General features: G+C 42.6%; 2 protein-coding genes across 2 annotated transcripts in view; both read right to left on the reverse strand.

Annotated features, from left to right (window-relative positions):
- Positions 1–1,995: 1,995 nt before the first annotated feature.
- brpf1 (bromodomain and PHD finger containing, 1) lies at positions 1,996–13,848 on the reverse strand. The gene is made up of 16 exons (XM_008288224.1): positions 13,638–13,848; positions 11,601–12,394; positions 11,106–11,295; positions 10,714–11,001; positions 9,925–10,442; positions 9,180–9,369; positions 8,956–9,087; positions 8,606–8,734; positions 6,903–7,278; positions 5,764–6,072; positions 5,372–5,650; positions 5,138–5,285; positions 4,732–4,865; positions 4,024–4,139; positions 3,755–3,909; positions 1,996–3,145 (listed from the first exon to the last, which is right to left on the reverse strand). Exons 2-16 carry the CDS (start codon positions 12,347–12,349, stop codon positions 2,962–2,964), a joined length of 3,897 nt encoding a protein of 1,298 aa, XP_008286446.1. The 5' UTR covers positions 12,350–12,394; positions 13,638–13,848; the 3' UTR covers positions 1,996–2,961.
- A 456-nt stretch (positions 13,849–14,304) lies between these two features.
- Positions 14,305–27,276, reverse strand: part of LOC103361988 (serine/threonine-protein kinase WNK2) — a 43,928-nt gene continuing 30,956 nt past the window's right edge. The window contains exons 19-28 of the mRNA XM_008288225.1: positions 26,860–26,958; positions 25,643–26,436; positions 25,190–25,247; positions 25,025–25,098; positions 24,164–24,828; positions 22,639–22,868; positions 22,216–22,440; positions 17,967–18,011; positions 17,137–17,438; positions 14,305–17,033 (exon numbers count right to left, since the gene is read on the reverse strand). Coding sequence (XP_008286447.1) covers positions 16,683–17,033; positions 17,137–17,438; positions 17,967–18,011; positions 22,216–22,440; positions 22,639–22,868; positions 24,164–24,828; positions 25,025–25,098; positions 25,190–25,247; positions 25,643–26,436; positions 26,860–26,958 — 2,843 coding nt within the window. The 3' untranslated portion in view covers positions 14,305–16,682. The remainder of the gene's footprint in view (positions 17,034–17,136; positions 17,439–17,966; positions 18,012–22,215; positions 22,441–22,638; positions 22,869–24,163; positions 24,829–25,024; positions 25,099–25,189; positions 25,248–25,642; positions 26,437–26,859; positions 26,959–27,276) is intronic.

Consider the following 27,276-nt stretch of genomic DNA (forward strand, 5'->3'; position numbering starts at 1 on the left):
GGATGGCAATCTCAGTCAGTCAGGTGACCACTTGACCACAGAACTGCCATGAAATCTGGCACAAACATCCATGTTGAGCTCAGGTTTAACTACGTTTTAATCAGGCGCCACCATCACGTCAGACTTTGATGATTTTCCCTCCAGCCTCTGCTTTACTGTGTGTTTTGTGCTGATTAATTTTAGCATGCTAAAATATGTAAAACTGAGACGGTGCACAAATGAAACATCTTATGTGCTTGACATCAGCATGTTAGCTTTTAATCCAAAGAACCACTGTGTAGAGCTTCACACATCAGGCTGTCTTGTTGACATTTATGTGACAGGCTTCAGCTACAAGCTCCTTTCAGATAAAAGATACACAGAATACAAACGTTTGCATGCTATTTGAACACATACAAACTTTTTGCTATAATACTACTTTAGGAAGGGCTTTGAAGGATGGCAGTGTGAATCTAAATGCTGTGTTCTTGTGGTTGTAGTTCATTTGTGAAACAGGAAGACTGTGCAGATCATGAGCGACTTTTTTTAAAAAGTTTTTTTAAACATGCGATTGTCCTGTAAGATAAATTTACCCAAAGATCGTCAGCTTCTGATTAAGCCACTCCTGTGGTAGGTTATCTGATCAGTTCATCATTTCATGCACTAAAGTAAAAGTGAGTGATCATTCTAACCACATGCTAATTGTCCACCCATGCATGATGGCTTACAAAAAATTGCACAGATGTGCTGCTTACAGTCAGAGCAGAAAGCTAAAAAAAAACTTTGCACGAAAAAAATATCATATCTCTAGGTCACCACCTGTGCTATGGGCGCTCTGTTGAAACCACTGACTGATGATTATCGGTTGTTTCCACTCACGTTCGGAGCAGCCGCTGAGGTTGGGAAACAAGCTATCTTTACAGAGAGGAGGTGTCGCCGTGGTTGCAAATCTAAACACATAAATGTCGTGGCGAGTGGGCGCTTCACTTGGGTGGGGGATCTTTATGTGTGGAAAAAGAGATCAAAAACTCTGATTTGGGGAAAGGAAATTCATATTGGTTGTTAAGAGGTATTTGTCATCACAGTCAAGTGAGCTCATATAGTAACCGATAATGTCAATAATATGACTGTTATTTACAGTCAGTCAGCTTATGGGAAACGTGGCTCAAATGAATGCATCATATAATGTCAGAGGGTAAATGTATGATATCCTGTTTAGTTTCTGTTTAAATCTAAACACTTTTGTTGTTAAATCATTTGCAGTTATTCTAGAGATATTCTTTTATAAAATCTTGTAGGCAACCAAGTGATTGTCTTAACAAACTTTCAAACCGTCTACAAGGCTTTTCTGACACACTGTAAAAAAAAAAAACGACGTACATGTGTTTTGTAAAGGCTGTCTGACAAGTAGAACCAGTATACAGAGAGTCTATGCTTTGGATCCCATACTGCCATGAGCAGGAAACCTGCAGAACCACTTCAAGGGATTTATGGTCAGTGATTGTATCTATACTAATCCATTTCAGAGACGAAAGTTTTTTTTTTTCAGTTTGGTAAACATTTGAACTGAGCATTCAGTAAATCCATTTGTTCTTATGCTGTTAACTCCCTCACATACAGCGAACAAAGCTGTGAGACATGCAGCGCTTAAACTTTCATAAAAGAGGAAATGAACTTGAACATTCAGACTAATATGAACTCTGACACATTTACTCCGTCTTTTGCACTGTCAGCAGCATTTCTAAATGCACACAAACAACGTGACTGGTCATACTCACTGACGGCAAATCTCTCACTAACTGAAGTCTGACTGTATGAATCATTATCGGAGTGTGGGGGTGAGGAACACTCGAGAAGCGCTTATGACTCACCCTTTACTCGGAAAGCGGTATCGGGAGGGTCAGAAGAGTCTGCTGAATACAAAACAACAACCCACATAACAGTCTCCAGTAATAAAGCAGGAAACCAGGAAGAACGCTGAAGGGGAGCAACAGTGAACACAACACAAACCACAGATTTAAAAAACTCAATTCTTTTTTTTTATTAAAGTTCTATCTTTATGCAATCTGTATTTATAAAAGATCTAAAGCCATCAGCCTGAGACTAAGACATTATTCATTGACCAATGGCCTGTGTGACACGTACATATGTTAACAAAACCGTAAAAACAGGTGATAAAACACAGACTGACAAATGAAGAAGCACCACACAATGATGTCTTGTGCAGCCAGAGTGATTAGACGTAGTCCAAATTGAAACGAGCTTGTGGATCTTGTAAATGAGGAGTCAGAAGAATAAATTACAGTAACATTGGTTTGCCCACAATTCAGGCCGCAACAGTCTCTGTTTGTGCTGCTCTGACAAATGACACTAGCACCAGGCCTGGTTTTTTTTTTTCCTTTGTTTTGTTTATCTTTCAGAGAGGTGGTGATGGACGTGAAGAAGACGTGCTGGGGCGATGGCATTCACAGCCATACCCGCAGTGTGTGCATTCAATGTACACTGCATGCATTTTCCTGTTCCAATGTAAGATAGCACATGTGACTGTATGTGTGAGAACGACAGGAAACGGTTGAGTTGAGTGTGCACAATAGTGTAGTACTATGTTCATTTTTTGAGGCTGTAAACCATTATCTCTGTTGTTATTTAAACACATATCGACCACATACAAGAGAATTTTTAATTCATGATTCTGAACATAGCATACTTTTTTTTCCCCATCATTATTATCAATACCATTTTTTTTCACTTCTCTTAAATACAATATTTTACATGTCGGATTAAATACGGCTTAGTGTGCATGAGTGTGTTTATCTTGGGGGCCAAAGTAGTGGATGATTTCTTTTTTTTCTCCCACACTTTGCTACTGGCACTGTTTTCTTGTAATCTATGATGTAGGGCTGGGCTCTCTAGAGAGAAACATAAACTCCACTACAATTGCAAGGACCAACACATAAGGTTTGAGTGCGTGCATGTTTGATTTCAGTCACTGTCACTAGTTTCGCTGCTGGGGTCTCCCTGCACCTTGCTACGGTGCTGCATGGCACGGTGATAGGCCACCTGCACTGACTTGCGGATATTGGATTTCCTGCCCTCCAGCATCTTCTCCTTGTCCAGCTCCTGGTCCACGCCGAGCGGCACCAGCTTTGAGCGTGGCAGCCACTGCCTGCGTGCACACAAACACGCACACAACTCGAGTTATTACGCAATATTTGCAAGAGCAAAAACAAATACGCATGCCAGTCAATAAGTCCAAAATGAGTTAGTATCTTGATAAAGTGTAATAAATATTCCTCTGAAGGCGTAACATTCCCATTGATTTTCTGCTTTTTCAAATGTTACCGAGTTCAGGTGATTTACAGGGTACGACCTGAGAGCAGGTGAGAGTGAAGAATAGAATAACACTCACTGTGTCATTAAGTTTCTCATAGAAGTTTTTCTTCAAACTTAGCAGACATTCAACGCAAGTGTTCAGCACAGCACCGGATGGCCTAAAATATGAGGCGTTCTTTCCCCCGTCTTCTATTCTCAACAACCACATTTGGCCTATTTCTGCTAAGTGTTATCGTCTTGTTGGCTTTGAAGTATTGCCACAGAGCTACTTGTGCGCACACATCCAGTAACTTCAGAAGCCTTTTTGCTTGCATCCTGTATTTTTTAAAGTACATTAGAAAAAGTGCAAAAACAGTACAGAAGGATGAGAATAACAATGATCTGTGACATTCAAGTTTCTACATGCAAAAACAGATGAGACAAAGAAACCCAAAGTACTGACCAAGTTCTCTTGTTGTCAAAGAAAAGAACCAGGAACAGGTGTTCTCTGGCTTCCTGGGTCATCTGTTCCCCTAGTTTCAGCACATCCAAAGGGGGAACAGGGATTGGAACACCCCGGTGGAACACCCCCTCCCTGGGCATCTTTGGATCAATTATCTGCAGGCAAGCAGTGACATGAAAAAGATTATACCTGCGGCCAGAAACTAAAGGAGGGATCAAAGTTGAATTGACTGTAACAAACACTATTTGTGTAGTGAACTTGTGTCTCACCAGAGCCGGATATGAAGGATACCCTCTGCACTTGGCCCACACCAGGTCTAGAGCTTCCAGAGAAGAATAATCATCAGATGTCATCCAGCATCCTGACCTGTCCCGGCCACGCACCACTGACGAAAAGGAACCATTATGCAACCTCACTTCGAGGTAAACAATGGGTGTTGAGTACCTAATCGTACTGCTGTAAGCATTTATTACAAAGCACATCCCTTTAATTTGAAATATGTTTAGTAATCTTGGACAGCTAGGCTGCTTCTGCAAGATACAGTTTATTTGGTAAATTAAGGGTGGCTTGTCTTTAAAAAATGGTATTTGCGCTACAAAATTTAATGCTTGCATAGTAAAAACTGCCCCTTTGTCTCCTTTTCTTTGACCGTGTTTCTTATTTCAACAGCTCTAATAACTGCTGCGTCTATCTCCGGTGGCTTTGACAGCTTAAAGCAATGACGAGGACGGAAAATGAAAAATGTCATTTTTTCTGTGCACCTACGCTGTTTTGAGCTATCAAACACAAAGAAGTAGCTGTATCCTGCCTCTGCATGGAATCCTATCTTTAGCACTATCTGTGCTACATTGCGAAATGATCTTGTTCTGCACCATAAAACCCGAACACGAACATTCAAGTCGATCTGAGGAAACACTCGCTGCTGACACAAATAGAAACGGACTGCATATGCATTGAGTGGGTTTCAGGGTGCTTACAGTGTGAAACGCTCCGTGACCCTCCAACTGAGTAGGAATCATTTTCAGTGCCTGATGTTTCCTCACTGCTGTCCTCCTGGAAGGCGGAGCGAGAGAACGAGGCCTTCCCTCTGCCCTGCTTAGAAGGAGTTGTGCTGCGAGAAAACGCAAACAAGACTACTGAGATACACATTAATTTCAAGTGTCTACAGATAAAACAAAAGACGATTTACTTGTTTAACATGTTGGAATGAAACCATTCTGAGAATTTAAACTGTAAAACGGTGTGGTAAAGGTGAAGCAACATGTGGTTTGTTTCTGCCAAAGACTCCTTTCATTTTGCATGTAGTCACTTGACTCACAGGGAGCAGAAAAAACTTTGCATCAGAGGGAGCTTTTAGGAATAACAGACATGTGCATTAATCACCTGGTTCTGTCAGAAGCTGCACTGCTGCTGCTGCTGGTTGTGGACTCAGAGTCTGAGCTTGAGCGAGGGAGACGAGGTTCATTTCTGTACACACGGAAGCTTTCCGTTACTGGCTGGTTTCCTGTGTCAAAACCATTACTTGGCAAACCTGAGAGAAAGAGACAGAAAGAAGTGAATGAGTGTGTCACAGAGAAACTTGCACATTAAAAGTTTACTGTGACTGTCCGAGCGTACCTGGCAGCAGGTCGTCATTGTCGCTGTCACTGTCAGAGCTGGAGCTGGTATGGGGGCTTCGAGGCCTCTTCCTCTGCCTGCTTTGTGACAGTAGGGGCAGCTGAGGGGGTCCGATAGGGCTTTGGCTCACCCCTGCCCCGGCGTAACCTGCGTCCCTGTTTTTGGGGGGACGGCCTGGCCTTTTAGGGGGTCCAGCCATTTTTTGGTTCTTCTTAGAGAAGAGGACGGATGTCCGCCGGCCCACCTCTGGAGCCAGCGCAGACGATGACACACTGAGATCTTGATGGACAGAGAAGTTCATACGTCAAAACATGCCAGTGTTTACCATATCGCTTTCCGACATCTTTCTCATGTTGCACATTAATGATATTGATATATTTCCCTAGACACACCCTTTCCACCAATCTCCTGGCTGCTGCTCTCTCCTCCCTCATCGTGGTGTCCCGCAGACGATGAGTGATGAGGAAGGGAAGAACCCCGGTCTCCTCCGCCCACGGACTCCCGGCCCCCCATGCCGGAGCCTCCCTCCCGCTGGTGTGCAAGCTTCCTCTTGATCACGCTGATCTCCTTTCTCAGAGCTTTGGCCCTGCGAGACTGACCGATGCTGTGCCTTCCCGAGCTCACCTCATCGAGACGTGCATGCAGGTAGTGCAGCTGCTCTTCCAGCGGTAGCCGCCGCCTGTTCTCTGGCAGGAGCAGGTCTGGGAAAGGCACAGAGGGAAGGGCAGTTAAATATGTCAGGGACGAAATGAATAAATGATCACAAAAGGCAGTCAAACAGGGTGGGAAACTATCAAATTGAGGGATGTTTCTTTTTTCTGGTGGACAATATGTTTGGTAGCTCAAACTTAATCTATTCATCTAATTTTCTTTGGTTTAAAACACAGTCATAGTATTGGTAAAGTTAAAAAACAGCATGTACAACTGAGCAGTTGTGATGAGGTTCTGGCTAAGCTGAAAACTGACTTACATGAATGACAAGCGCCATCTGCTGTTCATAAGGCTGTACTGTAGCAAAAATCCCTTTCATTTCTTCAATAAATTCTTATTGAGTGTCTTGCTTCACACACATACTGTCACAGTTTGTGACTAGGAGTGCTTTATAACTGACTGGCATCCAATCATTGGATACATAAACCAAAAAATCTGAAAAGACCACAGAGCCTGGAAAACTAGGCTCTCACTCGTTTAACATTAAGTCTGTTACGACAACAATTCTTCTTCGGCTCTACTGTGCATTTGTGGCGTCCATTTCTCAGCCACTTTAATTCTCCTCACTGCTTCACCCACGTTGGTGTTGAACACTGAATTGTGTTCATCAACCCTCAAGCCTTCCAAATGATCCCGACTTACCATTTTAGAACAAACTACATCTAAGTGCTAACTATTAATTGGCCACAAAATGTAACCTAGAAGTTCTTTTTAAACACAGCTCATTTGAAATATTTCACCCCTCACTTATCCTTCCACTTAACAAGAATGTTTTGGCTGCCAAAAATCTCCCAGTCAAAGTAAAAAAGGGAACACGTACCATCTTCATTGGAAGATAATGGCCGGTCTCTTTCTCTTTCTCTCTCCCTGTCTCGCTCCCGTTCTCTTTCTCTCTCTTGGTCCCGTTGACTCTCTGGACTTGGCTCTCGAGGCAGGTGCATACCGGTCTCGTAGTCGAAACCTATCCGTTCAGCATGCCGCCTGGCCGTTCTGATGACGGCCCCACCCATCTCTCTGAGACGCAGGGCAGCGCGGTAAAAAACCGTGTCCTTGGCGTTGTATTTTAGGCAGTTGTTGACAATGAGACCGAAGTCGGCCTCAAAGGCCTCAAAAGTGAGGTAGCGATGGGACTCCAGCAAGTTCCACATCGTCTGAAAGTCCATCGGAGTGTCAATGTGGTCCAGGTAGTCTGGCACCTGTGGGATAAAGGGAACTTATCACACAGAGGCATGACCTGCACCTTCTAACGTGGTTGTAATACACAGTGAACTTTTAGTGAGGATGTGATTGCGTAAAAAAATGTTTTTTTAAGGCATCCTCTAATGATTATCTATTAAATGAGAGATGACAAATACTGAATTTTTAAGGTTGCTACCACTATGAGAGAAAATAAAGCATACACCATGTACTACTTAGGGCTGTAGTGTCAACATCGACCGATCGATTGGTCGGTCAATACGCTCTCATCCACCCACCTTATCACTGATCAGACAATCTTTGTTGCTCTTTTTATGAGGAGAAAAGCGCTACATTGACAGCTCTCCAGGATTAATCCATGTTTGGCGGTAGGAGGACGAGAATGCCCATCAACACTATCACATTTTTGCAACTTTTAACTCACGAAGACTGCAAGGTTTAACTTAACATTTACTCAGTTGTTGGCGTGGCTGCATTTTGTTGAAACAGATGGTGAAAAAGTTGAGTGTAAACTATGCAAACTCTGCCGTCATCTAAAAAACTGCTGGCTAATTTGTCAATGTTATAATACTCAATAGTTCTGGTGCTGGGATCATGACCTAACATACGAATACATGTATATAAATCACTTAATATGTCACTCTTTATTTGTTTACTTTTTTTGTGTGTGTGCCACGACTCTTATACTTCACAGTGCTTGTATGTGTTCAATAAAAATGTACGACAACCATACGTTCTCATTACATTCTGCCACGTTGCAGATTGAAGTATAAGTAAATGTATGCTGGCTCATCTGACTCTTGAATACGGTGAAAGGATATAACAAAACTATGGACAGGTGATACAGTTGTGCCACGCGTTATAGTGAATTGACGTCAGTTTGAAACAATAGCTTTCTGTTGTTAAATGCCTGTTTCCTCAAATTTTCTTTCCTCGCCTCCTCCGCTCACATTGCTGGTTGGAGGAGACTAAGTACAAGGAGAGAAGTTAAGAATACACAATCTGGAAAATTATATGAGGGGTGTGTCTCTGCAAAATAAGGAACAGGGAGGAAACTTGTTTTGATGGAGCAGTTTCATGTGCTGACACGGAAAATTAATCATCACGATGGCTAACTGCCAGCAAAAGAAAAACCAATGAAAAATCGATCAACTGTAGGGACGATTTCAGTTTCTTTAGTCGACCACAGCCCTAGTACTACTGGCTATAAATGGAGGCAAACATAAATACGCCAACATGAACAGATTTCAAAAATGACATTGCTGTGAGAAAACACAAAGCCAAAACGTATATGCAAACCTCTTGTGTGTGCTTGTGTGTATTTACCTCTGCCAGCGGCACAGGCTCAGTAAAAAAATTGTTAGTGTCTCTTTCCTGTAACTGTTCCAACGTACTCCTCAACAGCACCAGGAAGGGAGTCAGCTGCATCTCGAGCGCCATCTGCTGCACTTTAATCTGAACACACACACACACACACACACACGCACATTTTCAACAACGTACACCTCTTCACTGAATGTACAAACAAAGAAGCCTCTATAACAGGAAGTGTGTATGTGTAAGCAAATTTGACTCAGACTGACCTACAGAAATGAAACACTAATCACTGCTCTATACAGCTCACTGTTGGTTTTGATACCTGTTGCTGACAGAGCTTAATGGAATTTGTGTCTCACCGTTTCCCTCTTGAGTTTTTCCCTCTTGCGGATGAGCTCCACCAGTAACCTCGCTCTTTCCAGGTCGTGTCTCAGTCTCTGCCATGCCTTAAGCTGCTCCTTTAAAGCCGACTGTTTCTCCTCACTGTCCCTCTGCAACAGCAAAATGCACAAACACATGAACATGCTATGACAGACACAGATATAATAATCACAAATTAATAGCAACGTACACAAAGATTTACCGAAGGAAGCTGCGATGAAGGCTGCGGTGGGAGCGGGTCAATATGTCGCTGTGACTGAAGGTGGGTTTGAAGCCGCCGCAATAGTGGCACACCATTGCGACTTTGCCTCTTCAGCGTCCAGTAGCTGTGAAGTCGCTGCATGAACTGGCTTTTCCTGGGTACTGTTAAGTTACTGGTGATTTTGCTGAGCCTAGAGAGAAGAAATGGTTGCTTAAACTTGTGGACTTCCATGTCATCAATATAAGGCTCTTGTCATAAGGAATATCTTCCTTGTCTTGAATGGTTCTGGACATATTGCTTAATAGCACTTGCAGATTAGTATGCAATAAAAAAACAGCAACATGGACCTAATTTATTCTTCCAAGGGATGGTTCTGATTTTCAGGGTTTTCCCCGCAAAGAGCAATATTTGCCCCCCACATAAAGGTTTTAGCCAGCACCAAAAGAAATGATCAGTGCCTAAATTTAAAAAATTAAGAAATAAAAAAACTACTTTTTAAAAAAACCAGTCTTCTTTAAACTTAAGTTTCATTTACTCAAGCACAATATACATTTTTGTTAATTAATATATATAAAAAAATAATACGAAAATACATTGATTTCTGACAGAGTACATCCTACATATGCCCAGAAAAAAAACCCTGGTTTTGGTTGACTAGTTTCCCAAACCGTTTTCTACTAAAAGACAACCAACATTTTTTTGGAACTTTGAAATACATTCAGTGCAGGTGAAGTCCTATGCCTACCTGTGGGGAGGTATGCAGGGCACCGAGACCACTGGTGCAGCAGCTCTCCTCTCGGCTAAGATTTTTCTCGCTCTTTTCATCTTCAGCCTGGATTTGGCCTTTGCCCTCTTCACTCGTTCAGAGCTCCAGCCCTTGGAGTCATCATCGTGGCCGATGCTGGGCTCATCGTCCTCCTCCAGCTCTCCATCGCTGTGAGACGACCCCATGCTGGCTCCACCTACTCCTCCCAAAGGTCGAGCTGATCCTGGGGGCGTGTGGATGTCACAGTACGCCGTCTTGCGGACGCTAAAAGAGGTGCCGTTGGCCCCAGTCTCTCTGACAGGCTCCATTTTCATATAGAGGCCTGCCTGCTGGGCACAGGTGACGTGAAAAGCAGTGTAACAGTTGGCTTTGTGACACTGGATGCAGGCGCCTGAGCCGCGCTGTTTGCAGATGTAGCAGGTGAGCTTCCAGCGTGCAGGAGGGATGTGCTCGATGCTATCGATTGGCTCCAGGAAGACTGTGTTTGCAAAGCAGACCTAAGGAATGGCAGCAAAATTATTTTTACTGAGATAATGCAAAAAGGGTCAACGAGACAGCAGACTGACTGAGCGTTGCGAAATGGTACATTAACCATGACGATGTTCATCTGTCTATAAATCACTCTTTAATTTATACATCTGGTGCTTTCACTTAACATGCATTGCACTTGTGCATCATTCTAACAGCCCTGGACAATGCAGAGTACCTCAATATCTGCATGATTATGTAATTCTAATCAAACATGCATGCACTGATGTATGGATTTACCTCTGGGATCCAGAGGGCGCACACTACATGAGCCCAGCGTGCGTCGTCTGTCTGTTTGAAAGCGCCTCCCTTGTTAGGACACAGTGCACAGTCCACAGCTCTGCTCGGTGACTGCAGGCAGCGACGACATAACCACTGGCCCTCTGGGATATAAGGGACACCATAGCACTCCTGGTGTACTGCCAGATTACACATGTCGCAAAACAGGATCACGTTGCTGTTTTGACACTCTCCGTCATTACAGATGCAGCAGACAGCATCTTCATCGATTAAGGTGCTGGGGTCGGCCTGAGAGAAAGGAGCACAACAACACACCAGAGTTGAATGTAGAAATCTATACGTGTTCGGTGTTAAAATATTACCTGAACACTGAAACATCCGAGTCCAGGTACCTTGTTGTGGCTCTCAAAGTAGGACTCCTTCTCTAAGCGGTCCATTAGGTACTCAAAGACCTCCTGAGGGATGGGTGTCACGCCGTCACGCCGCCGTTTGTCGTTCATGATGTCAAGCCATATGTAGTCCTCCTCGTCAATGTCATACTCAACCTCCTCATCCAGCTCCTCCACAGACTTATCAATGTACCTGAAGTCCAGAATTCGTACAATGGGTACATATTTTTAAAACAAAAACAAATGCAATTCACTAAGAGCAAAGGATCAATACCAACTTAAACTTTCTGTAGGAAGAGGACATAATGAGAGAATAGCATGGAGGAGTCTGAGGTGAAGTTTCCTGATACATGATCAAGAGTGAGCCATACAACTGCAAGCAACCTGTGTGAAATAATATGTCAGGGTCTTTAAAAAGCCTATCATTTCCTTATCAATAATCCTGCCTCTAAGCCTTCCACCTGCCTGTGAAATCAGATAACAATTCTCACTGCAGACCTGTAGTACGATGACGGCCGAGGAGGGGCATCAGGTCTTTCTTGGTCCAGTTCTCTGAACACCGCCTCAGGGAGCTTGACTGCAGGACCAGACTGAGCACTGTGGTGATGCGATGAACCGTCCTTCTTCTTCTCTTTACTCTTATGCTTGCCAGACTTTGGAGTGGCTTTGCCCCCATTCGAAGATGGGATATCCGAGCGGTCCTTGCCACTGCCGCCTACCTCGCTACCCCCAGCGCCGCCGTCATTGCCGTTGCACACCCCTCCACCGCTGCTACCAGTCCCAGACGGTGGAGCATCCTCTGCATCACTGTCCTCCTCTGACACCACGTCAATGTTCTCAAAGATGCTGATGCGGTGAATGCGCCCTTGAATCTCCAGCTCCACCATGCGCTGCGCCTGGGCGTAAGTCATGGTCTCCCTCCCTGGAGAGTGGGAGCGCTCCGACCGGTTGGGGCTACCAGGTGTGTTCCCCCCATGACCCGGTCCTCCTCCTCCTCCCCCGTTGCCTCCGCCGTCGTCTGTATCCCCTGAGCCAGCCAGCGAGGCACGAGGAGGCCGTCCCTTCCTCTTCTTCTGGGGCACAGTCTGCGCAGGGGTTGGGTTGTCATGGTCATAGTGGTAAAGGTGGTACTCGATGCCGCTGTAGCTCTTGTAGACCTTACGGCAAGTCTCCACGGGGCACTCATAAGGGGGCTTTGTGGCCCGCAGATTGTGACAGAATGTCTTTACATCAAAGTCCAGCCCCATTGTGCCAACAGCCACTGCTGGGACAGATGGTGTTCACGTTTACATCTGAAACAGAGGGACAAACAGGGGATGCATGATTTCATTCAGACTGCAATGCTGTGCATTTAAAGTACAGCAGTTTAGTTACACAATTAGGTTTTGTTAATGAAGTGATGCAGAGACCAGTCTAGACAAGTCGTGCCTGCACGTTGTGCACCTGTTATGGTGCAGTCACGTGACCGTACCCCCCAACTCCCAGGAGCAAACAAATTGTTATGTTCTGTTTCCCAGTAACAGGTGCAATTTAGGTCAATATTGTTGTTTATGATGCTACAGCCGTGTGAAGTTATCTTGCATTTGAAACGAAAGGCAAAGCAGCTGATTGTAAATTCCAGCTCGTTCGCAGTCCATGCCTTCAAACAAAATCCGGCGAGACCAAGTGTACAGGGAGAACATTTTAGCAAACCGGAGAGCCCCCCGACACAAGCACACAAGTAAATGCATTTTAACCCAGCTAACGTTAGCGTTAGCCCAAAACAATGAAACATTGCGGGCTGCTGTTAGCCAGCAAGCTAACAGAGGCTAGCAAATAACAACAGACAGTCACTTCCCAAAGAGCACAGCTAAGGAGTACAGCTACAAGACACACAGTGAGGGTACAAACTAGCTAACTGTATTTGTGCATCCTAACCGTCGCTCAGTGTTTCATTCAGCTCAGTAACGTTTAATTCTCCTGCTACACTGTAGCTGCATCCTCACAGCCAGCGTTAGCCACACAGACACTGATGTAAACGTTACACGGCTTCTTTATGTACATAGTTCAGCCAGTTAACAAGAAATACAACACAAAAGTGTTTGAAGTTACAAACACTGTAGTCTGACTGTAACTAAGATGACCATTCAGCAGCAGCGTTTCCCTCCACAATGACCTCACCCTGTAAATCCCAGACACTGTGCAGCAAAATGACAGTTTAACGTCTGATTTCATGAGGTTACCGCACAACAGTAGCGTGTGTGAGACTTAATCAAGCCGAGCTCCATCAACCACTTAGCATCTTAGCAGCTAAAAATGTCTGAAATGCTTTGCGGTATGAGGTAAAATAGCCAGGCATGCTTATTTCGCATCGGGGCTCTACTAACGTCACTTCGTGTTTTCAGGCTACAGTGGGCTAATCTGAATTACTTCAACTACCGCAAAAAAAATTGCAGCAATAATTACCTTTCAATTGGCAAAATGTAGAAAACGAGCCCCGTTTCCCACCGTTTATCGCTAACGCTACAGAGCTGTACTAACGTTATAAACACTTACTACTCCACGTTCCTCAAGACTGCGTGCGTCGGAAACCTCACAGCAGCTCAGAAGGGTTGTAGATCGATTTTTAATTCATTAGATGATCCCAGATGAGATCCCGGGAAGCGTAGGTACAGTGAAATGTTTTGATGAAACCATATACTATCCCGATCATTTCATTGTGTTGGGAATAATTCAGGAACTCGCTTGAACAAAAGGGGCAACCATTGCTGTAGCGCTACGCCGCCGTAGACGCGGGTCGACACATTCGCCACACAAAGCAGGACCTACTTCTCGACTAAAATGGAGTCCGTGGGAAGCGTTGAGAAGAGATTTCACGATCGTATAAATTATATTTCTTCACAGAGTCAGCTGAGTGATTTATTTTGATGTCAAATACTTCCCCACAGGTTCCGCGTTGAATGTTGCGAATCTGTGGCTTCGTTTCAAAGATAGAAGTCTGGCCTGCATGAACAGACTTTTCAAATCAGTCTAGCAACACTAATTGTAAAATAATTTAAAGAAATCACCCCTGTAAATTATGGAATTATAAACATATCTCCTATTTTTTTTCAATGTAAAAAATATTTTTGAAACTCCATCAGTGTGAAACAAATCCTAAATGCTATTTTAGTGTGACAGACTAAATGCATCCAAATGGAAATAACAACAATGAGACAGACCATCAAGCACAAAATAATATTTATTTCTCTCTCTCAACATACAGTCTGTGATAAGAGTGCAGCAGGATAGGGTGGGGTAATGCAGTGGGACATACAGCAGGCAAAAGCAATCCCACACAGTTTGAATACAAGCTTTTGACAATCTGAGCATATTCACCAGGGGGCAATGTTGTCCAGAGAAAAGTGAGACGAGCAGAGGAAAAGGAGTCAGCACTGCTCCTCCTCCTCCTCCTCTTCCTCCTCCTCCTCCTCTGTGCACTTCAGCTCTCCAGTTTGATCACTGCATCCAAATGAATATGCCAGCTATAGCTGTTCCCTCCTCTGCTCTCCATGAGTTTGCAGCGAGGGAGGTGGAACAAAACATACCAGATACAAGTGACAGAGAACAGAAATCTCTTACTACTGGAAGTATTTCACCAAAGCAGAAGACTCTGCATAATATCCTATAAAAGTCCAATTCAAACCGAATTGATGGAATAATATACATCAAAGCAACCCCTCCTCCACCACCACCCCTAAACAGTCAAACAAACAAAATGTACAAATACAAACTACAAGAAAACTGTACAGTTCACAGCTTGGCAGGATTGGGGTGCTGAAACCTTTCAAATGTGTTGTGGAGAAGTGAGAATTATAACCATAGTAGCTGTATTGTTTATCTTTGCTTTGTGGAACATGAAAAGTTGGCCATGCTTGTCAGTGATAAAAAAAGTACAGGCGGGCGAAACCCATTATATACAGTGTAGGAACTCTAACATAGAATAAAGGGAGACTATATTTTGTGCAAATCTCCCACATCAAGTATCATTTGAATTTTGCAATATATTATTGAAAAGAAAAGAAAAAAAAACAAACAAAAAAAGAGGCTGTCTTTAAAAACGACCTGTGAAATCAAGACATCAAAATTTCAACAAGGCAATAACACTGCTTTGTGAGCATTTCATTTGTTAATTTAATTGGAGGACTCTTATTTTGAAGTACCGTCGTAAGTGAGCAGAATGCTTGACTATACAGTGGAATCACCTTGACAGACAATAGCAGCATTCCAAAAAAATAAACAAAAAAAAAAATCACACTTTACACATCGAATAAGTTAAAAACGTCAGCCTTAACTGTTGATTGCACAGAACATTTTACATACAGTGTATGCTGAGTACGAGCCAAGTTGAAAGAACATTTAGCAATAGTGAATTCAGAGTTTGCTGGGTGGTTTGTAATATTTATACTTTTCTTGGTAACTACTGTCTGGTGCTTGGTGATTTGTAACTTTGTTCAACTTCTCAGCTTGCTCCTGTTGCACACATCGGAGATAAGGCTTGTGGCAAGGCCACGATCAAAGCTTTGTGGAGGGGTTGAATTGCACTTTTGAGCCTCAAGCCTTCACATATTAATTGCTACATTCTGATCAGAACACTACCAGAGGCATATACTGTAGAAAGAACTATGTACAGTATGTATGGCTCTGGACACTGCCTTTCCTCTGAGCACAAGGCTACAACACTGACAGCTCTCGTGCTGTCCTACGCATCTGTTGTCCTATCAAAAAGAGGCTGTGTCCAGCTGAACCATTTCACCTGAATGAGTGGATTTTGGCTGCTGGCGTTTTTTTTTTTTTTTTTCCTTCCCTCATCAGTTGTACATTAACCATTTGTTTCTGCAAGGCATCGGTACATCTCACCACTATGGCATTCCATCTGTCACAGGGGTGGAAAGTAAAAAAAAAAAAAAAGAGTTAAAACAGGATTTAAATAAGACTATATACTGTGATAATAGTGCAGTACTACAAGGGCATTCATATGTAAACCAAAAACAAAGTTGTCTGTAATGCATTTAAAAAAAAAAAAAAAAAAAGACTGCACTCAAGCTACCTTCAAATAAAATAACTTGGATGCAGACATGCTTTGTTTCACAAAAGGAAAAAAAAATATATAAATCAATGTTCAAGGCACTACATTCGTTCAAATATTTTCATCATAAATACTGTCCTGTTACTGCGTCTCAAGCCACTGGTATTTGGATTCCAATGTAGTGTTTAAAAAGTGTCCGCAACACAGAAAGGCAAAAGCAATGTGAAAACTGCAGTAATGAAGAATAAAGTGAAATATGATTTTTGTGACCGCAGATAAAACGTCTCGTATGGCTGTTAAGACCAAAGCCAAAAAGCATTAGGCATTCAGACATACTTACTTAACATGTACTGTATAGTATACGCTCATACGTACACACACAATTTACTACAGATATATGCAGTGTATAAAGAATATCAACACTTGCGTCATGTTATTTACAAGACCAGACTATGTACATGTGTGGCTCCGATGAACAGAGTAGAGTTGGACTGTCTTGCACACACACACACTAACAAATTTCATTGAGCAGATCAGGTAGTCCTAGTGGTTTTTGGACAGGGGCCGTTCTCAGTTTTGTGCATGACCAGAGGGTAGGCTTGAATCCCTGGGTTTGACATTGTAGCATAGGGCATCATTCTTGCAGCACCAAGCAAGCCTACAGGAACCGCAGACCCTACAGGGCTAGGCATGCCAGGCCACTGCTGGGCATAAAGAGGACCAGGAACCATCCCGCCATAGGAGCCTACTGGCAGAAGGTAGCCAGGAGAGAGCATTGCAGAGGAGTTTGGAGCTAGAGATGCAGGCATACCAGGGCCTAAAGCAGCAGTCAGGGGGCATGAAAGTGGCAGCTGGAACTTGCTGGGACCAACATGGCATTTCATCTGGAACAGAAGGGAGCTGTTGTACCAAATAGTGCATAGACTGACTCATATTCAAAAATGTGAATCCCCTCTGTCACTGACTGCACATCTTAATTCCAAATACCTCACGTTGAACTGCTCCGGTAGGTGGCACTCTGCCTTCCAGGTCCTGCTGGCGTCTCTGCTGTTTTATCTGGTTCAGGGAGGGTCGTGGTTGACTCGCCGCTGCTACAGTCTCCTTTGTCCAGTCATCCACCAGTTTGTGAAGGTCATCTGTAAACGTGCCTCTCTTGTTGTTGCTGTTGTTGGTCTGGACCTGTGCGAGCCGTGTAATTGGTTGAGGAGAGGGTGAGGGTGTGGCAGCAGTGAGCGACGGCTGGGTCTGACCCGAGGCTGTCTGAGCTGTGGTGGTGTTGAGAGAGGACCCTGTAAAGACACAAAAGTCTTAAAAGTCTGCGTAGTTCGAAAACAACAAGAGGAAAAAAAAAAGGATCGACTGTCAAATCAATTGGCTGCTGCATGGCAGAATTCAGGGCACTTTTAACATAATGAACCTACAATGTCACCTTCATAAAAGCCTTTCAAAGTCCTAATGATTTTAATGAAGTTAGAGTAAATGTGTATACAGCTACAATTGTGATACATATTTTGCCAACATAGCAGCCAAAGGATTACAACATACACAACTTTCATGAGGATTTACAGAAAAATGAAATGTTTGATATGCAAGCAATGACAAATTTCAGCAATCAAGACTTGTAGGCACATTGCCATGCAAAACAAGAAACGTAAATTAATGCAAAAAATCTGTAGAGTTCCCACATCTTCAACAAGAATTGCCACATTTCCAAGTGCCAAAACAATACAGAGAAAACAAGTGTACAAACATAAGGACTAAAATAGTGAGGACAGGGTAAGAAAGACAGAGAGTAAGAAAGTAAATGAGATAGTTACTACTACTGCGCTCTTTGCCTAGACATAGTCGTTTCAGAGTGGACCCTATAAAAAGGTAAAACAGCACAACACAGAAACAGTTAGGCCAGGACACACTGCACACCACAAGTATGTGGACAAGCTGCTTCAAAAGCACATTCAGCTATTAAAACAATTGGGGAGAGAGAAAGAGGAAAAGGAGGAAAGGGGTTTAAAAATCAGTGAGGAGGACTGCAAGGAAGAGACTAGGTGTATTCTTTAAAATGAAACTTGACTCTTAGAAAGTGTTCCTAACAAGCATAGGAGAAAGCACACTTTGCCTTGGCTTGTGATGCTGCGTGTTCAGTCAGTTCCTGCTATTCTAATGACCTCGTCAGGAATGTATTTATGTCGAATGTAAATAAAGTGACAGCATTTTCTTTTCTTTACAATACTGGGTTGGACAGAACTTGCGTAAAATGCAGCAACTATCATCTTAAATGCCTTTGAAAGGCCAATCATTTGGATGTATTTGATTTTAAGATTTAGTATGAATTACTGGCCCATGAGTTTCTAAAGAGAGATCCTACCAAGAAAATTATGTTTTCTATGAAAGGAAGACTGGAAAAAAGAGATCCCTTTGTCGATGTGAGAATGCCTGTGAAACAAAATGTGAAACCGAAATAAATAAAACTGAAAGAGCACACAGATACTAGCTGGAACTCAATAGAGTCAGCACTTGTAAGAAACATGCAGATAACTCAGGAGAGGTGAAAGGAGGAAAACAAAATAGTAATATTAATGATACAGCCCTTCATATGGCGGAGCAAGTCTCCATCAGTGCCCTGCCTGGCGCCTGCACCATGCACGTCTTCTCCATCCAAACATGAGGGACGGAGAGAGCTCTCCTTTACCATAGTAAGGGGCCCTGTCTACCAGGGGGAGGGTTGGGGGATTTTCTCTGTGTTAGTACACACAGGATTGCAGACTTTGGCAAAGTGCCTCGACTTGGGAGATGTTTTACAATCAAAATTAACAGTGGATGGAAAGACACAACAAATAAATAGGGGATAAACACTCAGGCATTCTCTCACACATATAGACACACACACATACACACACACTTATACCAACAGGTACACTGCCTTATTTTAGATCTGACCCCAGGCCCATGTTTGGACAGGACTAGCCATTCACAAGCCCCGGTGTGCTTGTGGGGTCTCTTTTTTTTGTTTTTTTTAAGCCAGAAGCACTGCACAAAGCAATTATATGAGAGGGGAAGGGGGCAATATACCCACAAATTAATAGTTATGAATGTAACTGCTGTTCTGTGAGTTGTGGATGATTGCCAGAGGAAAGACTGTGTACTGATACAGGTACTTATTACATCAAAGCTACTTGCAGCCTAGTTATTAAAGACCACACACTTGGATGCATAAGAGGCAGCACAGCCTTGAAATGTTTCCTTTTCAATCTGGTCACCAGCATTCTTCAATTTGGCTCTTAAGGGTCATTTTGAATTCACAGAAACAGTGGAGTTACTCTTTTTGTGAGTAATACTCTCAGAAAGCGAGCTGGCCAAGTAGCAGAGTGCAAATATACAACAAAGCACAACTATAAGACAAGGGAATGATCGGTGCAGACAGTGAATTAACTCGGGGCTAATACCAAGAGGAGCAGGAATAGCTCTATACCTGTCGGCATGAAAAAACATTTTTAACTTCCAAAAAAACAGCTATCATTTAGACATCAGGTCTTAATGCCTGCATAAGGTGCAACACGTACGAAGGCATTATGAATCAGTTGTTCAGAGACAACTGAGATATCTTTATCTACAACATAGATTTCAGTGTCAATCCCCAAAATGTATTTTCAAATTTACTGTTTGAATTGGTGCTGAATTTAAATCCTTTCATATTTTAACCATGCGTAAACTGATGCCTATCACACCATCTTTTGTCAAACTACTACTGGGGTACACCAAAGTCACACAATTTTATAATCTACAAACAGACATCAGAATTAATTCACTTTGAAGCAACAATCGTGTTTAGATAATGTCTTTGTCACAGATATAGTTACTCTTGTCCCACCGGGATGCAGTGTAAATATTTTGGTTCAGACAAAAGATGCTTAAGAAATGCAAAACAACTATTTCAAACCAGGTGGCGACTTGGTATTAAATTAGGGCTGAGCTTTATGCTTCAAGGGGACACAGGATTTTATTATGGAATTCATAATTACTGAGCTCTTTTTTAAAAAAAAGACAAGGCTGGGAACCAACACTGCTGATATCTATCTTTAAGTACCACAAAGAAGTGTCCACAAACACCTATGCACCAATTATAAGATCTAACAGCAGTAAAAGATTAAGGGACTTTGAGCAAAATCAGAAACTAAAACACGAACTACTCAGATTGGCTCTTTGACTGTTTTTTTTAAGGGCAAGAAACATTTCCTGGTTGTACAAGCCTTGTATTTTGGGAATGTGTGCCTATGTTATCCAGATTGAGCTGATTTTGTATGAGTTTAGCATAACATAATGTGTGCATGTGGTGGATATCCTCTGGCAGTAAGAGAAAAAAAAAATCATACAGAACACAAGCTTTGAGGAAAGTGTGAGTGGTCGGAATAGAAAATGGGTGATGAATGTCAGGTGAGGAGGCCTTCGAGAAGGGTGAAATAAAATATAGACTGTATTATATATATATATTTATATATAAAAATGGGTTGATAGAAGAAAGAGGCAGGTTAAATAAAGAGAAGATGGAAATGAGTGAGGGGAAATAGAAAAGAACAAATACAAACAGATGGACAGAGACACAGGTCCACTGAGGAATCTAGTGCGTGGTTTGCTACTAGATTTATAGGTGACTCTCTCTGACGTTTGGTGGTAAACCGTCCAGCCTGTAAAAATGAATATAAGAGGGAAGAAGAGAAGAAACAAGAGAGACACTTTGTAAAAGTGCAAATAGACTGGGATGAGAAACCCCCACCATCAAAAGCACCAGAAAAGGACACCAAAGAAGAAGTGCACGATATGCAGGAGCTCACTGGATTATCTGGTGATGAATGGGAAACTATTTTTAAATCAGCCTGATAATGGAGTTTCATGTAATAATTAAAACTGATAATAGAGAGCCTAATTAGGGGTGCTGGGGGAAAAAGAATCAGGTAAAGGTCCTGTGGAGGGTCAGTAGGATTGCTTGGCTATTTATTTATATTTCTTTGATGGGGTCAAATATAAGTGTATACAATATTTACAGTTTAGATTAATTTTCACTAGCTTTAATTTAAAAATAAAAAGCAGCAATAAATTCTTCTGTTGAAAAACAAATAGAACATTTACTCTGGCACATTCTGGTAGCATATGTGCATATTTGGGACATTTTGCAAAGATTCTGTTGTCACTAAAAATTCTCTATATTCATGACTTACTACAAAAAACATGTTTTGCTACCTGTTGTGAGAAAACATGGCTCAAGAGTACAGCGACCAAGCTTTTAGACTTTCAGTATCTTTTTTTGTGCAATTTTCTAACTTTCATAGACCAATAAGCAGCTTAGTTAATATTTTGGTTATATTTTGGCGACTGAAACCCAGTGAGCCACATACTAGTCTTTGTAGTTAGTTATTTAAGTTAGTAAGTAATTCTAAATATTTGTTATTACTGTCCATGCCTATTCTTATTATTGCAGAATTTTGCAAATTGACTGAATAACCGTCCATCTTCATTTCATGTTTTAAGTTCTGAGCATACACTGTATAGCAACTCCATTTTCTTTTGCTAGATCTATTTTTTATGCTACATTAAACAAAGTATGACTCCAATTTACAGATGTAAATTTACAAATTTAAAACTTGCTGATGCCTAACAGCTAAATTACTGGATGGCCTTAGTCTTCAGTCAGTTATCAGTTAACTTTAACAGCTTTGAAATTCCGAATAATTGCATCTGTATTACTTGTGACACAGATGAATGCCAGGACTCAATGTGCATACTGATTTATAGCACAAGTGCCACTTCTTTCCTCAATCTGACGGTGCCTATCTGATAAGTGGATTTACAAATCTGCATGTCTAACATGACTTCACTGAAAATATATATGTAGTTTTGAAAATTTTCCAGCAATATCTTAAGTATATCTTTTCCAGTTGCTAAAATGAGGCAGTCCTTCATCCTTCAGTTTGCAAAATGTTGTGAAGAGACAATATGGACAACATTAAGAATTTTAAACCACCATACGCACGCGCGCACACACCAGCATGCACATGACCCTATAATGTGTACCTTGGCCAGGGCCAGCTTGGTTGGCTATTCCATCACCATGAAGCCCAGCGTAGATGTTGTCTGAGGAGAAAGAGCCCTTCAAGGAACAGGGTTGCTGTGTGTGGACCTGCTCTGGGGCGGAGCTGGGCTGATTGCTGGAGCTGGAGCTGCCACTGGAGTGGGCAGAGCCATCTGACAGAACTGAGCTTTTAGCTGGGGAGCCGGATGAACTGGCACCGCTATCACCTTGGTTTAAGAAAAAAAGAAAAAATGTATGAGTCAGAGTGAGTCACTGTGAATCACAAACTCCTACGGTTTTCTGAACATAATGCCATTCCTGTGTCTTCTACAGACAAAATGAGTGCTTCTGACTGAAAATGCTCTTCCATACACACAAATCATTACACAAAGCACTCATAAACCACAATCTCAACCCACACACACCTTTCCTCTCAATACTGGTGGCGTTGAGGTTGTTTTTGAGCTGCTGCACCATCGGATTGAGCAGTTTTCCAGCTTTCAGCTTGTGTTTGCTGGCCCTGCGCCTACGACCAGTTGGGGGTGCAGCATGAAGAAGACTGACATTGGGGGGCAGAGTTTTTCCCAGATCCGTGTACAGACGCTCAATCTCACTCCTTTGGAACGCCTGCAGCTCCGAGATCTCCTTCATGTGTCTAGTGAGAAGGTACAGGAAGAGAGCAGACAGAAATTGGCTTAAAACATTTCTTCAAGATTACTCACATATTACAGGCTGTCACATTTTTTTTTGTTTGTTCCTTCAGTAATTTAGGCTTCACCTTTTCCACAAAACCATCCTCAACAGTACACAAAAATGATTCTTGCATCAAGAGACATCTTCTCCTGCTGAGTGTGTCAGGTTATTAAGTTATTCAAAAACCTCTGCTCATCTTTTAGACACAAGTTGTGCAGATTCAGCAGACAAACGTGCACATAATGGGACATTACTAATTTGGATGCTTTTATATGACCATTAGCGTCACTGACAATATTGAGATAAAGATCACTGGCTGAAATTTGGTCCAAGATGTGTAGGCCACATGATGTGTCATTCAGTCTCAGGAACCAAGAGGCAATGATTATATTCGATTGGCCATGGGTATTTAATCACACCACACCAACACTGAAGCTTTTGATGAGCTCAGGAAAAGAAAACACTTAGGTTTTTTCCTTTTTGTTAGAATACCAATGTGCATTTAGTTTAGCAGTATTAAGATTCCAGTAATGTGAAAATTTAGCATTTAGCAGCTAAAAATAGTTAGAAAAGCAGTGACTAACACACTGTACTTAGGACCATCATGTTTTGAAAGCCAAATAAGTTACATTACAAAATTTTGGCAAAATTAATGACATACCTAGTATTAACAAGGTTGGGATATTGATATTTGCTAAAGCAGCCACTTGTTGAAAACCATTACTTCTGGATACCTCAGTTGCCAGCACAGAACAATGTTCCTACTTGCACTGCTGAGTTATGGTTTACTAACTGTACTGAATGTTTACTAATTGCAGATGTTCTGGATAATAATATTCTTCTGTAATATATGCACTCTTTTGTTAGCCAAATGCTGTAAATCTGAATCAGGTCATGCAGATGTCTGACAAGTATGGAGAGAGCTGTACCTGCACATACACCACTAGCAAACAGTCAATACAGGTCCAACATCTCATTATATGATCAGAAATGAGGTTGTTAGATTTAAATGTATCCTGTATCCACCAGATTCTTGCAACATTTACTTATATTGTTAAACTAAATGCTTGATTGCAGCAAAAAATGATTTTGATATTCAATAAATTCTAACCACTTTTGTATTTAGAGTAGTCACACTATTAGAACTGAAAATACATAGGAAACACAAAACATGTCTAAAAAAGGGTTTCATAAATGCACTGCTGCAACACATCTGTGCAGATGTTGGTGAATGCAAACACGTGTAAATGACTTTACTTTTCTCGAAGTTTCTGCAGTTCTTTCCTCATGTCTGCATCTTCAAACTCGGAGTCATTGTCACTGCTGATGTAAGATGAGTGGGCATGTCCAGCAGACGGCGAAGGAGTGTGACCATTCATTGCCACCGGTTGACGGCTTGGTGAATCAGAGCTCTGCTCACTTTTGCTCCTACCAGATCTCCTCAAGAAGGCAACGGCCCTCTTCATGAGGTCACTTCCACTGTGCTCAGAAAGGGTATGAGCTGGAGGAGCAGGGTGCGCTGGAGGAGGGGCTATGCTGCTGCTGTCCTCATCTGCAGAGTCAGAGTAGAGGTGAGACGAGTGGTGACAGTGGTGATGGGTCGAAGCGTCCATGGTCTGGGCCCGGGGGATATGGCGTGGGGTGGCATCGGGACTAGAGGTGGGTGTGGCCTGGTAGAAGTTTGGTGGGGCAGAGTAACGGTTACTATTGTGAGATTTGGATGTTCCTGCATTCTCATCATCAGCTCCAGCTGTCACAGAGGATGTACGTACAGCTGCACAGCCCTTCTCTTTCAGACTCGTACTCTGGGTCTGACTGTGAGACCCTCCAGAACCACTAGAGGGGGCTGGGGAACTGCAGGTGCTGCAGCTTGTCTTGCTTTTCTCCAAACGACAAATGACATCCGGTGGAGTTGGGATGATCTGGAGGGACGAGAAGCCCATGTTCATAACAAAATTAGGGTCCATAAACATTATCAACTAATGCAATGTATCAGCAACAAACTGGAAACAGAACAAACAGTGGCATAAGCCATAACCTGTAATACAATTTAATTTGGTCAAATGACATTTATATTGAGCAGATTTACTCGTTAAGAATTTCAAAGTGGATTCTTACTTGAAAACGGCTTTTGGAGCTATAAGAACTGGAGCCAGTCGTCACATCTCTTTTGTTCAAAACCCTGTTTGTGGCTAAAGAGAGAATTTCTTTAAAAACAAGCCATTTTCAAACTATTATGCAGTAGTAATGTGATATGGACATTACATAAATAATGTTACCTACCTGCCACTGCAGAGTCACTTAATGCACCCACACTATCTGTGCGCTCAGGAATCTGAGGCTAACGGAGAAAGAGAGAAAGAGGGTGTGTGTGTGTGTGTGGGAAGTTGCAATCATTTTAAAAGAGGCAAATTATAAAACATTACAAACACTAGATCAGTGTGGTTAGGCTAACTATTATCCTCTCCTGACCTCATGTTTGTGTGAATGAGTCAGAACCTGTTGTGTTTTTGGTTGCATGCATGCACACAAAATGAGGGCAAAAGTTCAGGATGAATTACCGTGGTGACAGCAGAAATTATGTTACCCTACCCCTTTTCTAAACACAGCACTGGCATTGCGCTTTAAAGCCAATCATCAAATTAATAGCACAGCGCAGAGAAATGATTCAACATAGCTCCTAAACAATGTATAAATTCTCACAGTTCTCTCTCTCTCTCACACACACACATTTACCAGTGGTTCCCCCTTCTTCTTTGTAAGTGGTCCCTCAGTGCTCTGCCCATCTGAGACTGGAGGGGAGCTGACTCCTTCTGTGCTGGAGGCCTGGGCATCAGACGTAGCGCTGGAGGGCTGGGAGGGAGTGTGCTCTTGGTATAACAGGTTTCTCAGCTTCTCATCCAAGGTCTTGATGGTGCGGTCAACAAACTCCACCCTGCGAGGCCCCTCACTGTCTGACTCCCCTGGCCCCCCACTCTGCTGCTGGCTTGATGACTGGGAGTTCTGGGAGGTCTGATGTGCTGGACTCTGGGGCTGGGAGGTCACTGTGCCAGGCTGCATGGGTGTGGCATAGGGTTGCTGCAGGACCACAGACTGATGGGAGGCCAGCTGAGGGGGTAGTTCTCCAATTGGGCTGGCCTTCTGAACTGGTTGATTAGTTTGAGATGAGACCAAACCACCAGCTGCTACTTTATCAAAGGCATTCACATCCAGAGAGACAGGTGGTACAATAGCGCAGCATGGCATATCTGTTACCATAGAGACAGCAGAGATACAAGGTTCTTCCGCAGGAAGTGAGTTTTGATGGGTCATGCCACCAGCAGCATGGGCATGTTTATTTACACAGGGCTGCGTCTGCTGGACCCGGGCTTGGCCAGCGATTTGGTCCGAAGGCTGCACTGAAGTCTGAGCTGCAGTGGGCAGAGAAGAGGAAGAGGACTGGCTTTGGGAGGATAAAGATGCGACTGGGGTAGTCACTGCAGCTGTGTTGCTGTTGGGCCTGACTGACAATGAGCCAGATTTTTCAGATTCTAGAAAAATAGAGATCAGAGTTAATTAGGAGGAGAACAGATTGGGAGTTAAACAGCCAAGGCTGTGAAGAAGAGGAGCTAGGTCCTGTGGGTGCCAGAGTGTTACATCATTGCTCGTCTTCCCCCCATCAGGCTATGTCAGCTGGAGTATAAATCCTGCCCTTCATTTCTGCCTAGAACCACTGCAGAAGCACTCTTATATAACTGACCCCAGCGGCTGAACTGTGCAGATGCACACTCTAATGCATGTGCAGCGTCTTCAGTAATAACAGCAAGTAAGACAAACATCTAATTTTATTTTTTAGAAAATATTATCCATGTTAAACAAATTCTCCTATGAAAGATTTTGACTTAGTGAGTAATTAATCTGAAGACATGACAGAAAAATAAAAAGCACTGAATAGTTTTGAGTGTGCAGTATACCCTGGGCTGTAGAGGAGTGCGATGTAGTATTCTCTTTGTCCAGCATGGGTGTTTCGGCCACAGGGCAGATGATAAACCAGCGTTTACCAGTGTGGAGGACTGTCAAGTACAGAGACAGAAACTCATACATCCACATCTATGTTAAAATACATTCATACATACATGAAGCAGAAGAGCTAAAGATACTGACTAATCACTTTAAAATTAAATGAAAGCACTATTTACAAAATTTATTATAATAATAATAATTGATTAGATTTATATAGCGCTTTTCTTACTCAAGGAGTAACTCAAAGCGCATATAATCAACTGTCAATTATTCATTCACACACATTCATTCCAGTGGTGGTAAGCTACGATTATAGCCACAGCTGCCCTGGGGCAGACTGACAGAGGCGTGGCTGCCATTCTGCGCTA

This window comes from Stegastes partitus, unplaced genomic scaffold (assembly GCF_000690725.1).
Source record: "Stegastes partitus isolate 25-593 unplaced genomic scaffold, Stegastes_partitus-1.0.2 Scaffold548, whole genome shotgun sequence".
Taxonomy (NCBI): domain Eukaryota; kingdom Metazoa; phylum Chordata; class Actinopteri; family Pomacentridae; genus Stegastes; species Stegastes partitus.

Excerpts from the sequence above, each read along its gene's own strand:
- brpf1 (XM_008288224.1), bottom strand. The coding sequence starts at position 12,349 with ATGGGGCTGGACTTTGATGTAAAGACATTCTGTCACAATCTGCGGGCC. Across the intron at positions 9,370-9,924 it reads CCCTGCATACCTCCCCACAG|GCTCAGCAAAATCACCAGTA; the intron begins GTAGGCATAGGA and ends TCTTCTCTCTAG. Across the intron at positions 3,146-3,754 it reads TTTGACAACAAGAGAACTTG|GCAGTGGCTGCCACGCTCAA; the intron begins GTCAGTACTTTG and ends GTGTGCACGCAG.